Raw genomic sequence first — 13,756 nt, 5'->3', positions numbered from 1 at the left:
CAAAACCTTGCTAGGAGAAAATTTCTCTTTGGAGATTAGCAATTAAAGCCTCTGTACTAGTGACGGAGTTCAAAACTCATGGGAACCAATCCAATCACTCACTTGAAGAGCCCTATCCAGAGAACAATCATGGAGGGAATGGAGGATGTCATTATCGCCAATCAGCCTGACGAGGGATGGTGTAAGTATCAGATGAGGCGGCTGATGAGCACTAGCGTTGAGCACCTAAGCTACTGATCGCCACCGACAAACCAGAGAGGGCAAAAAAACGCTCCTCTATACTGAAGAGCCCGCGGCGCAGACCTGAGGGCACCGTGTAATCAAAAGCCACAAGCTATTTTGCAATCAGAAGCAGAAACCAGAGGCGCGGATGAAGATGAGATCAAGAGGAAAATGAGGCTAATAATAAGCTGGAGTTGCGCCGGAAGGCCCTGCGGAGGTGTGTTTGTGCATTAATGCTTATTGTTTGAAGAAGGTATTTATTAGCAATTTCGCCACTTGAGGTTCTTTCCTGTAATGGGGAATCATAGTACGATGTGTTTGGTCGAGATTTGTTTAGGCTAACATCTCATCCAGTACATTCAGGAAACATTACGGAAAACGTCACGCAATGCTTAATATGGGGCATTTTCGCATCACACTAGAGGGGGGTAGAATAAAAAAGCCTGAGGGCACTAGACAGTGATTAATTAAAACGAGGAAAGTACTGTGTACACATGACAACGCCGTCACAATAATCTCCCTTCATGTGCATCTGAGAAAAATGACTCCAAATTATTTATTTAGGCAAACACGTGAAATTTCCTTGATGGAAAGATGACTGAGAGAGAGTAGGTCTATATATATATATATATATATATATATATATATATATATATATATATATATATAGTTTTTTTTTTTTATATATATACGAATACATATATATATATATATATATATATATATATATATATATATATATATATATATATATATATATATATAGTTTTTTTTTTATATATATACGAATACATATATATATATATATATATATATATATATATATATATATATATATATATATATATATATATATATAAACGAAGATGGCTGTGATATGGAACTTAGGGTATTTATAGTGGCTTAGGAATCGTCTGATGGTGAATCATAAATTGAATAATGTGGGGCCAGCTGCAAGCAATCATAAGCACGTTATCCTCTCGAAATTACTTTATAAACAAACTTCACGTCGCAAAAATCACCCTGCACAACTAACTAAAATTTAGATTTTGTATCAAGCTAATGTGCTGCGTTAACGCAAGGCTCGTATTGTGCGGTAACCAAAAATATTGCCGTTAATCTATTCTCAAAGTTGGGTTGGGAGCTGGGTCTGTTCTACGCAAGCTATGATGACTTTCACCTTGTTATTTTAGCGCGGATGTATACCTGACCGGTTAGCCGTTTGACAAAAAAGTGCCCTTCTGAATCAAATCAACAGGATGCCTGACTTTAACTGCAGTTTGGCAGTTTCACTTTAACTCATGAACATTTCGTTCATGCCCCTGTGACTAACTGGGTTATTAGACCCAAATAAGGAGTAAGGACTGATGAGAGTGTTATGGAATTTACTGTAATAACGTACGCCAAAATAGTAAGAAAAAAACTTGTGTGTGTGTGTGTGTGTGTGTGTGTGTCTGTTTGTGTGTGGATCTTGTTTGAAAATATGGTGAAAAGTCTTACATGACGGTAATAGTTTGATCCCGGTGTTTACTTCAATAATGCCACTAATACATGCATACTACATGTCTTAATTCCATTTCTGTTTAGTTCATAACTGAACTAAACAGTAAACCCAAGTACATCTTATTGAACATCATTTATTTTCATCAACAATTATAACAGTAGAACAGTTTCTCGAGCAGTTTGTGAAGCATTTTGGAAAAAGAAGATGAGCCCCTGGTCTAATGCGCCACCTGGCTTGAGAAACCCGTTCTAAAAGACTTATTATTTGGGTAGCACACATATTCTGAATGCCTTCGGCAGAATTCAAATGAGCCATTTTAATCTAGATTAATATAGATAGATGCCCAGCTATACTTAAAAGTAATCAAATGTAATCAGTTACTTTCCTTTTATAAAGTAATCGAAAAGGTACACTACTTATTACATTTTAAATAGGGTAATTTGTAATCTGTAATCTATTACATTTCCAAAGTAACCTCCCCAACACTAGACGAAACCTACAGGTGTGCTGAAGCAGTTTTGGACCACATAAGCTGTGACCTGGCGAGATGGCTAAGAGAGGTTTTGAGACACAAAGCAAGTAAACCCCTAAAATGACTTGTATGTTCCACACTGTTTTTTCAACAAAATAGTTTGCACACAACGGTGCACACACATTTCATTCACAATGCGTCCTATTGAAAACAAAAATAATAATAACATAATTGGATGAGTAAATATTCCATAAAACAAAAATAAACCAAGGCAAATATTACAAAATATAAAGGTGAATAAATCACTTTTTTCTATAGCAATGCTGTCCAGCAGAGACACCAGTTGGTAATGCTGGCGCCATCCAAAAGCTTTAAAGCAGGGGTGCTCAATCCTGTTCCTGGAGATCTACCTTCCTGTACAGTTTAGCTCCTACCCTGATCAAACCCACCTGAACCAATTAATTAGGACCTGAAATCCACTTGATAATTACAGACAGGTGTGTTTGATAAGGGTTGCAACTGAAATCTGCAGGAAGGTAGATCTCCAGGAACATGATTGGCCACCCCTGCTTTATAGGATACATTCCATGATAGAAAGACATCAAGGCACATCCAACTGATGTGGCATCCAATAAGTTGTACATCCTATAATATATACACAATGGGTAACACTTTATTTTGATGGTCCATTTGAGTATTAGTAGACTGTCTGCATAATATCTGTTGATACTGACATTTAACAGTCCTACAACAGACATTTAACTGACTATTAGAAACTTTGCAAATACATGTCAACTTACACTAACCCTAATTCTAACCCTAACAGTCTACTTATAATTTAATGAGAATTAGCTGGCATGTAGATGTAATGTAACTTAAATTCAACAAACAGACCATCAAAATAAAGTGTGACCACATAATGTAATATACTTTATTATAGTATGGTTTAATATCACTATATTATTGTTTTATGTATTGCAGGTGTTATCTTAGAGTTGTCCTCCACCTACAGTATAATTGATAATCCTGCATATTGAAAATAACACTTATACTTTAAATATGTATAACATTTTTTTTACTTTAAATAATAATTGTGCATGTATTAGAACAATCCACATCGGGCAAACATGTGTATAAAGATAGTACATCCAAAAGTACTGCCTTTAAAGGATGCATTCCATGATGGGAAGACATCAAGGCACATCCAGCTTCACTTCCTGTCTCCTCAGATACCTTCGTCTGATTGATTTTTCAAGGCAGCATAGATGTATCCTTTGCTCCCTTTGATTTCTCACACATGAACTGTGCGATCCATTCCTGACAGCTGAGCTGAAAGGAATGGAAAGCTGCTCATGGTGGTCATGTTGTGTGTAAATGTGTGTCTGACCAACTTATTTGAACTCTCTGGACAACTTTTCTTTGTACTTTTTTTTTTTTTGACGTTTTTGACTTTTTTTTTGGGATTAAGTAGTATTGATGTAATGGGGTATACAGTGTGCATGGGGACTTTTAATTTATATTTTAATTTAACTTTTAATTTAGTTCACAGGTGCTGCAGGTGAACTGTTATGCCATTTTTAACCCACCAATTTTGTTCAAAATTAATTATCTTCTCGGCCTGATTAAGATATGCTTAAGAAGATGGTATCACACCAGACAAACACAATGTCTTTAGATGGTGTGATTTGCAATGAGCAGTTTTTATTTTGCCATTTTTTCTTATTAAGCTACTGTTTCTATCCTTTGCGCATTAAATAAAGTTTTGTGAATGTACATTCATCTCCTTTTTAATTGTGTTTGTACTAATTAATTCATGTAATAATTAAACCAAATTTAAAATGCAAATCCAACACTGAGTGCCAAAGCCACGTTGCCAAAAAACGATAGATCTTAGCTGTTAAGAGCTTCTTGACATGCAAGGATATGATTCTTTATAAGTAGGCAATAAATATGAGTCCAAGCATTACAAGCCCATGTTCATTTGTAAAGTGCTGAAATTTAAGTCAATCTGCTTGTAGTTATTTAAGTTATTTTCTTTTTATTTCCTTTAGTAAGTTAACTGAGTTTAAAACAAATAATTATTTTATGTGAATATCTATAACTAATATATCTAGAACTTTAACACATTGACTGATCTGACTGCTATCTGCATCGCTTGTTTAAAATCATGAATAATGGGTTGTTGAAGTGCATATTTTTCATGTGTGGCAGCTACACAAAGAATAATATCCTGCACCATATTGATCTGTTTACAGATGTCTGTCTGCATTTTGAAATTTGGACTACATTATGGTGTATAGTCTACAATCTGAAGCAGGCACGTTTTACATGGTCTACATGTTCCACACACACCATTGCCTTCGTAAGTGTAGTATATGCTTAAAATAACAGTGTATAAAAGTAATAAGTGCATTTATAAAGTCCCAATAGCATATTTATATCCTCCTGAGACCCAAATATTTTTTTTCTTTTTTTGCTGTGATTTCCTACATCCTTTGGGTTAAAAAAATCTACCATTTAGAGTTTTTACATTTTGTTTTTATTTTAAATTTAACAGCATGTCCACTGTAGTGGACCACAGGACCATTTTAGTTCAAAACGGCCGCCACTCAGACAACAAAACTGTACAGGATATGGCTGCAAAGGGATATTAATCCAATATTACAGTTTTTCTCGATTGCTTTGATGCAGTTGTCAACTGAAACTCCACATTTTCAAAACAGTTAACACACAGGCCTAAACAGCGGCACTCATGGTCAAAACGACACATTTTGCTTGCAAAAGGCACATATTGTATCAAAACATTTAAAATATGCAACAAAAGCTAGTTTTACCTTCAAACAACACAACTTGCAAACAAATAAATGAGCTCTTTTAATTAATCATTACACAATGGACAACAAAATACAAAATACAGAACTCAGTGCACCACCATTGCTTGCCATTATAGCTTATTGCCAATGGCATTTGTTGTCTTTCTATTTGGGCTGTCAAATTTGCCTTTCTGCAAAGAATTGGATCCAGAATAAGATATGCTTTGATTACAGTTTTTCTCGATTGCTTGGATGCAGTTGTCAACTGAAACTCCACATTTTCAAAACAGTTAACACACAGGCCTAAACAGCAGCACTCATGGTCAAAATGACACATTTTGCTTGCAAAAGGCACATATGTGTCAAAACATTTAACATATGCAACAAAAGCTAGTTTTACCTTAAACAACACAACTTGCAAACAAGTATATGAGCTCTTTCAATTAATCATTACACAATGGACAACAAAATACAAAATGCAGAACTCAAAATGCACCACCATTGCTTGCCATTATAGCTTATAGCCAATGCCATTTGTTGTCTCTATTTGGGCTGTCAAATTCGGCTTTTTGCAAAGAATTGGATCAAGAATAAGATGTGCTTCGATTGAATATATATTGAATTCATGACATTTTTCAAACTGTGGCTGAAAACTGAAATACTGTATATAAAAAAAAAACAGACAAAAGTAATAAAATACTGCAAATATTAGAGAAAGCACATGTAAACTAATATACAGTCAAATCTATTGGGAGTATAGGACATAGCCATATTGACCTCCTCCATCAATGCTGGCACAGAACAACAAAGACCTTCCATCGTTTTTTTAAGGTTTGCAGAATGATGGCTAATTGAAGATTTGTGTGAAGGAGTGTCAAACCCGTGCTTCAGTGATTTCATACTGATGTTGGTAGTTTTTAATAGTTAGGAACAGATGGATTCTGTTTGGTTACCAAAACTAAAACAATGGAGTTTGGACTGCTTGAATGACATCTGTGTTAACTGTTTGGAAAAATGGTGGGGAAAATGTGTCAACCCAATGAGAAAGGGTTTACACATTTGCAAGACCGGTCCTCTGCTCTGCTGGGATAGTGATAATGAAAATGAAGAGGAACCTAGTTTCTTTAACCAGGTCAAAGCAAACAAGAAAAACTGTAAATATGTATTGAATTCATGAAATTTTTCAAACTGTGGCTGAAAACTGAAATACTGTAAAAACAGACAAAAGTAATAAAATAGTGTAAAGATTAGAGAAAACACATGTAAACTAATATACAGTCAAATCTATTGGGAGTATAGGACATAGCCATATTGACCTCCTCCATCAATGCTGGCACAGAACAACACAGACCTTCCATCGTTTTTTATAAGGTTTGCAGACTGATTGCTAATTGAAGATTTGTTTGAAGGAGTGTCAAACCAAAAAAACAAAAAAAAAAATCAGTGATTTCATATTGATGTTGGTAGTTTTTAATAGTTAGGAATACCTGTAGATGGTTACCATAACTAAAACAATGAAGTTTGGACTGCTTGAATGACATCTGTGTTAACTGTTTTGAAAAATGGTGGGGAAAATGTGTCAACCCAATGAGAAAGGGTTTACAAATTTGCAAGACCTGTCTTCTGCTCTGCTGGGATAGTGATAATGAAAATGAAGTGGAACCTAGTTTCTTTAACCAAGTCAAAGCAAACAAGAAAAACTGTCATGTAACTAATACTTAACAAGTGATTCAGCCAATCATAACGCCAAAAATCTTTGCCCCCATTACTCTGGCCATTTCTCCAACAAGAAGAATAGACAGGCATAGTAAAGTAACATCAATTAACATAAAGAGTTGTGAAAATGTGCTGGTCTAAGACTTACAATGCAGATTCACCCAGAAAGGCTGAGATTGTATTCCATCTTTTCCTGAAACCTTAAGTTTGTTTTGGAAATGTTTGTGTGAACGCCGGCCCACAACTGTCAATCAAAAATACAGTTACTTGCTTAATCGTTGACTAGAAAATGCAGCTAATGTGAACTAATCGTTTAGTTATTGCATAGATATATACATTAGATGTCGCCTACCCTGTTGTTGTCTATTGGAAGGAATGCGTCAATAGAGCCGCCATTTTGGAACAGGGTAGCGCTCCTTTGAAATGAATGCGGGACCAAGCTGCTATGGAGGACTGTGGCCATCCAACGGCAGAGATATACACATATGCACATATATCTATGATCGTGAGTTTTCCTAGATGTTAGTATGCAATTTTTTCTTTAAATTACGAAAATTATAATCACTTTCCTACATTGATGGATCAGTGATCGCACTGGCATTCCTGACAAAAAGCTTGTGTTTGTGTGTACAGAAATGTACTATCCACCCTCCCTGTTAAATTTGATATAATCATGTCCTGAAACACAACTCCTCTCCTGCTTTCACTTCTCATACTGACGGAGGGAGCGATTCGTTTGTGAATGAATCTCCGTTATGAACGACTCCTTCACTTAGCAGACAATAATACAAGTTTCTGGCGGCGCAGCATCTCGTTGTCATATTTCTTTTGCGTCGTTAGCTGATTTTATTCAACAAAACTAGCATAAGCCGAGTGTTTAGTGCGAGTTGGAGCTGCTTAGCCTCATGGTGAATGCAGTAAGAGACTGTATTATCATCAATAACGTTACCTGTTTAGCACAAAAGTTCATAACAAACAAAAACGTAAAAAAAAATTAATCTTACCTATGAAATGTTCTGCCTTTGTGCTTTGTTTTCTTTGTTTGCTCGTTACTACACCCGTAGACAGCGCTAAAGTCCGGCATCTTCACGTAATAACACTGTCTTGACTAGTGCGGTTAAATGACATTTGTCCTGGGAGCACTGTACCGGCACTATTGACGCATGCTCAGGGTCCCTATGCGATATCTAGTGTATATATCTATGTAGTTATTGGACCAGGGCAGCCCATCTTAATTTGCAGATACCGTCAAAGTCAAAATGATTCGCCCTCCTGTGAACTTTTCTTTTTCAAATATTTCCCGAATGATGTTTAACAAAGCAATGATTTCTTCACGGTATTTTCTATAATATTTTTCTTCTGGAGAAATAAATTGCTTAAGGGGGCTAATAAAACTGCTTTTATTCTAGCCGAAACAAAGCAGTTTTATTAGCCCCCTTAAGCAATACATTTCTATAGAACACACCACTGTTATACAATGGTTTGCCCACTAACCTTAACTCGCCTAGTTAACCAAATAAGTCCTTAATTTGCACTATATATTATGTACTGTTATTAGGACTGTCGGTGTACTGTCTAATAATTAATTTTTGAGTCTGAAGAATGCTTTGAAAGCCTTCCTGACTGAATGAATGAAATACACGATTTTCCACCAAGACAACCTGGGGTGCTGAAATATAATTAGCTAAAGTGGCATTGGGCAGAATAAAGGGACCAAAACAAAGACAGACGTTCCGCACGTAATGCACATTTTCAAAGCAAAATATCTGACTTAAGCTATGTTTTTCGCATAAACAAGTATGTTCACGTATGTTTATTAAATACCTGCAAACATATTACAGTATTTTTATGCTTTAGAAGAGTCAAAGACTTACATACAGCAGCTTTAGATATGTAAGCCAACCATCTTAATTTCATCAAGTGTGTGATTCAACGTGACTACATTAATAATAATTCCACAATTGAGCTTTTAAAGCTAATTAATTAAACTAAAACGTAACTTGTTTTACATTTCTTTAAAGTAAATCAAATAGTATTACTTAATTATTTGACGTATTGCGTTACTTTACCTTTCACTTAATATAATTACATAACTTGTGTTACTTGTAATGCATTACCCCCAATACTGTTTATGTCTGATTTCATCTGAAATCAATGTCATTTGTACTGAAACTATTCACTAGGTGAGCACTGTGGCTGATAGTGAAAGCTTTTTGTATATTGAGAAGGGTGGTGAGGCTTTGTGAAGGGTCAATTGAGCCTGTTCTCTTTGAAGTTTATTTACTTTTTTGCTCTGAATGTCTGTGATTTGATGGGACTAGGTAACCTCCTTTGCCACCATCACCTTTGACTTCACTTTAAAGTCACTTAACTTTCAGAAATGTATCGATTAGACCACACTGACTGTCAACACTGGATAAGATAAAAACTTGAACTGATTTAAGCTGGAGGATGCCAATATCATCTAGAGCTGCTATACGGCTAAATCAACTGAATTGACATTGAACTGGTCTTGCTTCCTTTTTTAGGACTATTTAATGTTAAACTGAACTTGATTCAAGTTAACGAACTTCACACTTTACATGACCATTGATTTAATCATTTTCCTGTTCATCCCCGGCTCTATTTACACCTGATATTTAAGACTGGTCAATCAAATCACTGGTAAACAAGGCCCACACACTCCCTTAAACTTCTCCTTGTCCACTTTTAATCTCTTTTCTTTCTTTCTTTTTTTTTTTTGAGATGTATGAAGGGTTTGATCTTTCAGTCTAATAATGCTAAATAAGCTTGCACAATTTACATATAAATGTAAAAGGAGACAAGAAGACAGCAGTAAATGACAGAGAACAGCAGCTTTCATTTCTGCTAGCTAGCCACTATATCAAATGCTGAGGTGTGTGTTAGAATAAAGAGTGATAAGATTTTTTTTTTTTTTACTATTATTATTTTTTTCTATTATTATGTTTATTTTTTTTTTATTGTTTTGGCCTTCAAACCAAACTATTTTGTATAAATTAAGACAGAAGAGGTTACAATCATGTCTCACTATAGAATTACAACAGCACAACCCATAATGTAAAAGCTTTACATCAGTAGGCAGAAAAGACGTAACTTTTTACATGCATTTGACCATGTCTTCTGTACACCTCAAATAGGGATAGAGCTTGAAAGCAGACGAATTTACTCATCTACTGTATATTTAAAATTGTAAAAAAAAAAACTATAACTGCAATTAGGTTGATAACAAAAATCATCTTAAAAATGCTCATCCGAAATATAATTATAAATTGTTATTTGCATACTCTTGTCACAAAACCCTTGTTTGAAATACAGTTTAAGTCAGAATTATTAGCCCCCCTTTAATCGTTTTTTCTTTTTAAAATATTTTCCAAGTTATGTTTAACAGAGCAAAGAAATTTACACAGTATGTCAGATAATATTTTTTTCTTCTGAAAAAAGTTTTATTTGCTTTATTTTGGCTAGAATAAAAGCAGTTTTTAATTTTTTAAAGCCAGTTTAGGGTCAAAATTGTTAACCCCTTTAAGCTTTTTTTTATAGTCTATAGAACAAACCATCATTATACAATAACTTGCCTAATTACCCTAACCTGCCTAGTTAACCTAATTAACCTAGTTAAGCCTTTAAATGTCACTTGAAGCTGTAAAAAGTATTTCGAAAAATATCTAGTCAAATAATATGTACTGTCATCATGGCAAAGATAAAATGAATCAGTTATTAGAAATGAGTTATTAAACTATTATGTTTATAAATGTGTTGAAAAAAACTTTTCTCTTTTAAACAGAAATTGGGGAAAAAATAAATGGGGGGCTAATAATTCTGACTTCAACTTTATGTATTTCTGTTCAGCACAAAAACAAGTTATTTTGTTAAAAAAGTTAATTGGAAACATGTAACCGTTGACTTTTTTTTCTTACTATGGAAGTCAATGTTAGCTAACTTTCTTCAAAATATCTTCTTTTGTTTCCAACAGAAAAGTCTGAAACACGTGGAGTAAATAGTGAGTAAAGTAAAATTTCTAAGCGAACTATCATTTAACACCATGGTACAAACATGGCCTTGAAGCTGATTAAACACAACATATTGCATAACGCACTAGAGATGCTGATGACTTGGCAATGTGAACCATAATGAAGGTCTGCAATACTAAGTGAAATATGTGTTATAATTTAATTTAATGCAATACTAGAATAGAAACACAGATATTCTCAACATTCCTTTACAAACAGTTGTATGAAAGGAATACCAAAAACATCAATATGAACATAATTAGTTTCTTCATGAATTAAATTAAAAGCTTTAAATCACAAATGCGTCGTGAGTTTACACTGTAAAAGTGTTTAGTTGACTTTACTTTTAAAAAAGTGAGTAAACCCATTGCCTTTACATTATTAAGTAGGATAAATGAACTATGTGTGTCGTTCTAAACAATGAAGTTATGTGAACTAAAAACTTTTAAGTTACAACTAAATGAATTACATTATAAGTAAAACCAACTTGTCACCTTTAAAGCAATGTGTTTGCTCACTTGTTTTAAGTAATAATTGTTTGTACAGGGCACAGAGTATTGTGCACAATTTTAGACTGGGTTAATCGGGGCAAACCTTAATTGAATATGTTTCTTTTATATTGGGACATTTCTTTTTCATGATATGACTTCAGAAAAGTTTTCTTTGCAGATTCTAAATAAGAAAAATCATATTATCAAAAGTACAACACTGTTCACAGCCAAATAAATAGTGCTAATGTTGTTTTGAAGTCATACATATTTCAGACCTAATATTCAAATTAGCATAGTAAACAATATAGGATGCGAATTTAAAGGCAACTTTATCTGAATCAAACCTTATAGGTTTGGATTTGAGCCTCATACTCCATAGCTACTCTACAGTACAGTTCACAAAACCAAACGATTTAAAAATATATTTTCGTATTAACATTTCTCTGTCATACCTGTATATTTTGTATCTGGTCGTAAAGCCGTGTTGGTACCGCTCGGTGAACTCAATGAATTCCTGAGAGCGGTGGAAAGGACCTTTATCGGACAGCAGCCACCCGAGCGGCTCCGCGGAGCCCACATACAGAGCCACAGACACGAGCACACAAGCCCAGCGGACGCAGAGCACCATCCCCTCCCATAAGAGCATCGGGTCAGGCGGTCTCGGACCAACACTCCGAGCCCACATCCTTCAGCCATACATATTTACTCTTCTCATATCCTCTTTGTGTCCTGCAATTCAGAATAGCGGGTGTTTTTAAACGGCGTTCTCAAGTTAACATCACCGTCGCACAGATTTCGGAAAGAGGAGCGCTACCTGACACGAGTTTTACTTCGGGTATCCGAAACACTGAAGGAATGACAAAAGACAGCACTTAGAAATCCTCCGTTCAGCTGTCCGCAAAGCAAAGCGATCCTTTCGGAATGTATCTAAAGTATTTCGGTAAACTGTTTTCTCATGTCAGGTGAAAGCAGGTGCGCTCGCGTTCCCAAATCCACAGTCGCGCGCGCTGGAAGAAGTTCACGCGCCTGACAGAGACGCAAAATGTTCATTTTTCGGAGGAATAAACGGTGGGATTTCTTTAGATCCCTCTGTTCTCTCAGGAGTTGCAGCTTGGATGTTTTCCCCCCAGTCTTGATTCAGCTGTAAAACAGGATGGAGAATGCTGGTTTTCCCACGAGTGCATCTCCAACTCTTTCACACTGAGAAATACATGTAAAGCATAACTCTTGTGCCCGCACCCTTTCTCTATTTCTCTCTCACACACTCTCTCTTTTTCTGTATGCCCCTCCTTCTGCGCATTCACATTTTTTTTTTATTGTAAGAGAATGCGCCCTCAATGTGCCACGATTTGGTTGTATTTCCTCAAGTTACAGAACTTAAAAAGGCAAGATACTTTCTTTGCTCAATAGATTTTATTCTACCAGGTGTGTGTCTGAGAGGCACCATCTGTTTTAAAAGCTAAAAGGTACAAGAAATAACATTTTTTTTCTCATCTTTTTCACATACTGTATCATGAAAAGATAGTATACACTATATTTCAACTTGACAACATGCTTAAAACATCATCCATGCAGAAATATTGCATATGTAATATTCACAGGGCCCCATCTGTAAAACAAAGCAGATTATTTGATTTCAGCATAAAATATTAATGTAACAAATATTATTATTGCATTTCAAACAGCAGTAAGGTCAAGCAAATATAACCTGAAGGTTTCATTTTTTTCTGCACGTGCAATGCGGTTAAAAATAGTCTCAAAAGCATTGATTACATTGGGGAAAACACAGGATAGCAGATTTGTGAAGAAAGAAGAAAGTGTAGAAGAAGGACAGTTTCATATTCACAAAGAGACTATATCAGCCATGCATGTGGATGGATCTGTATCTGCTGGAATATCACTGTGCTATTTTAGTGCTATCCTGCTGGATTTTTAATTGGAAATGTTTTGACTTCCAAATGTGTGGTACATTTACAGATAGTGTTAAAACCTAGTGTAAGGTGTTTAATCATATTTTAAGTGCAAAATATTATTATACCTATTAGACAAGGTGGTCAATAGACAAGTAGTTTATTTTATTATAAATTATAACCATAACAACATGAATGTTATTTAAGAAAATATTAATAAACAGTACCATCCCCTTTAAGAGTTTGTTTTGCGGTTTAAGAATAATCCAAAGAGTATCTTGAGGTTCAACAGAGGCTGGAACTTTTGATTTCAGTTAAACATGGTTTTATATATATATATATATATATATATATATATATATATATATATATATATATATATATATATATATATATATATATATATCAATTTTTATATGTATATTATATATAATTATATATATATATATATATATGTATATATATATATATATATATATATATATATATATATATATATATATATATATATATTGATATGTATATAATATATATTGATATGTATATAATATACATATACAAATTGATATGTATATATAGATGGGTTAAACTAGATAC

At 34.5% G+C, this 13,756-nt stretch overlaps 1 protein-coding gene across 2 annotated transcripts in view; it reads right to left on the bottom strand.

Moving 5' to 3' along the window:
- Window positions 1-12,464, bottom strand: part of brinp3b (bone morphogenetic protein/retinoic acid inducible neural-specific 3b) — a 68,089-nt gene extending 55,625 nt beyond the window's left edge. The window contains exons 1-2 of one of the 2 annotated variants that reach the window (XM_021466751.2): window positions 12,064-12,464; window positions 11,702-11,978 (exon numbers count right to left, since the gene is read on the bottom strand). In XM_021466751.2, the coding sequence (XP_021322426.1) occupies window positions 11,702-11,934 (233 nt within the window). In that variant the 5' untranslated portion in view covers window positions 11,935-11,978; window positions 12,064-12,464. Of the gene's footprint in view, window positions 1-11,701 lie in introns of both variants that reach the window. The other variant, XM_002660710.6, reaches the window with a different exon arrangement.
- Between the last annotated feature and the right edge of the window lie 1,292 nt (window positions 12,465-13,756).

This window comes from Danio rerio, chromosome 2 (genome assembly GCF_049306965.1).
Source record: "Danio rerio strain Tuebingen ecotype United States chromosome 2, GRCz12tu, whole genome shotgun sequence".
In the NCBI taxonomy this organism is placed as follows: Eukaryota; Metazoa; Chordata; class Actinopteri; order Cypriniformes; family Danionidae; genus Danio; species Danio rerio.
This window is presented reverse-complemented; position numbering and strand designations above follow the sequence as displayed.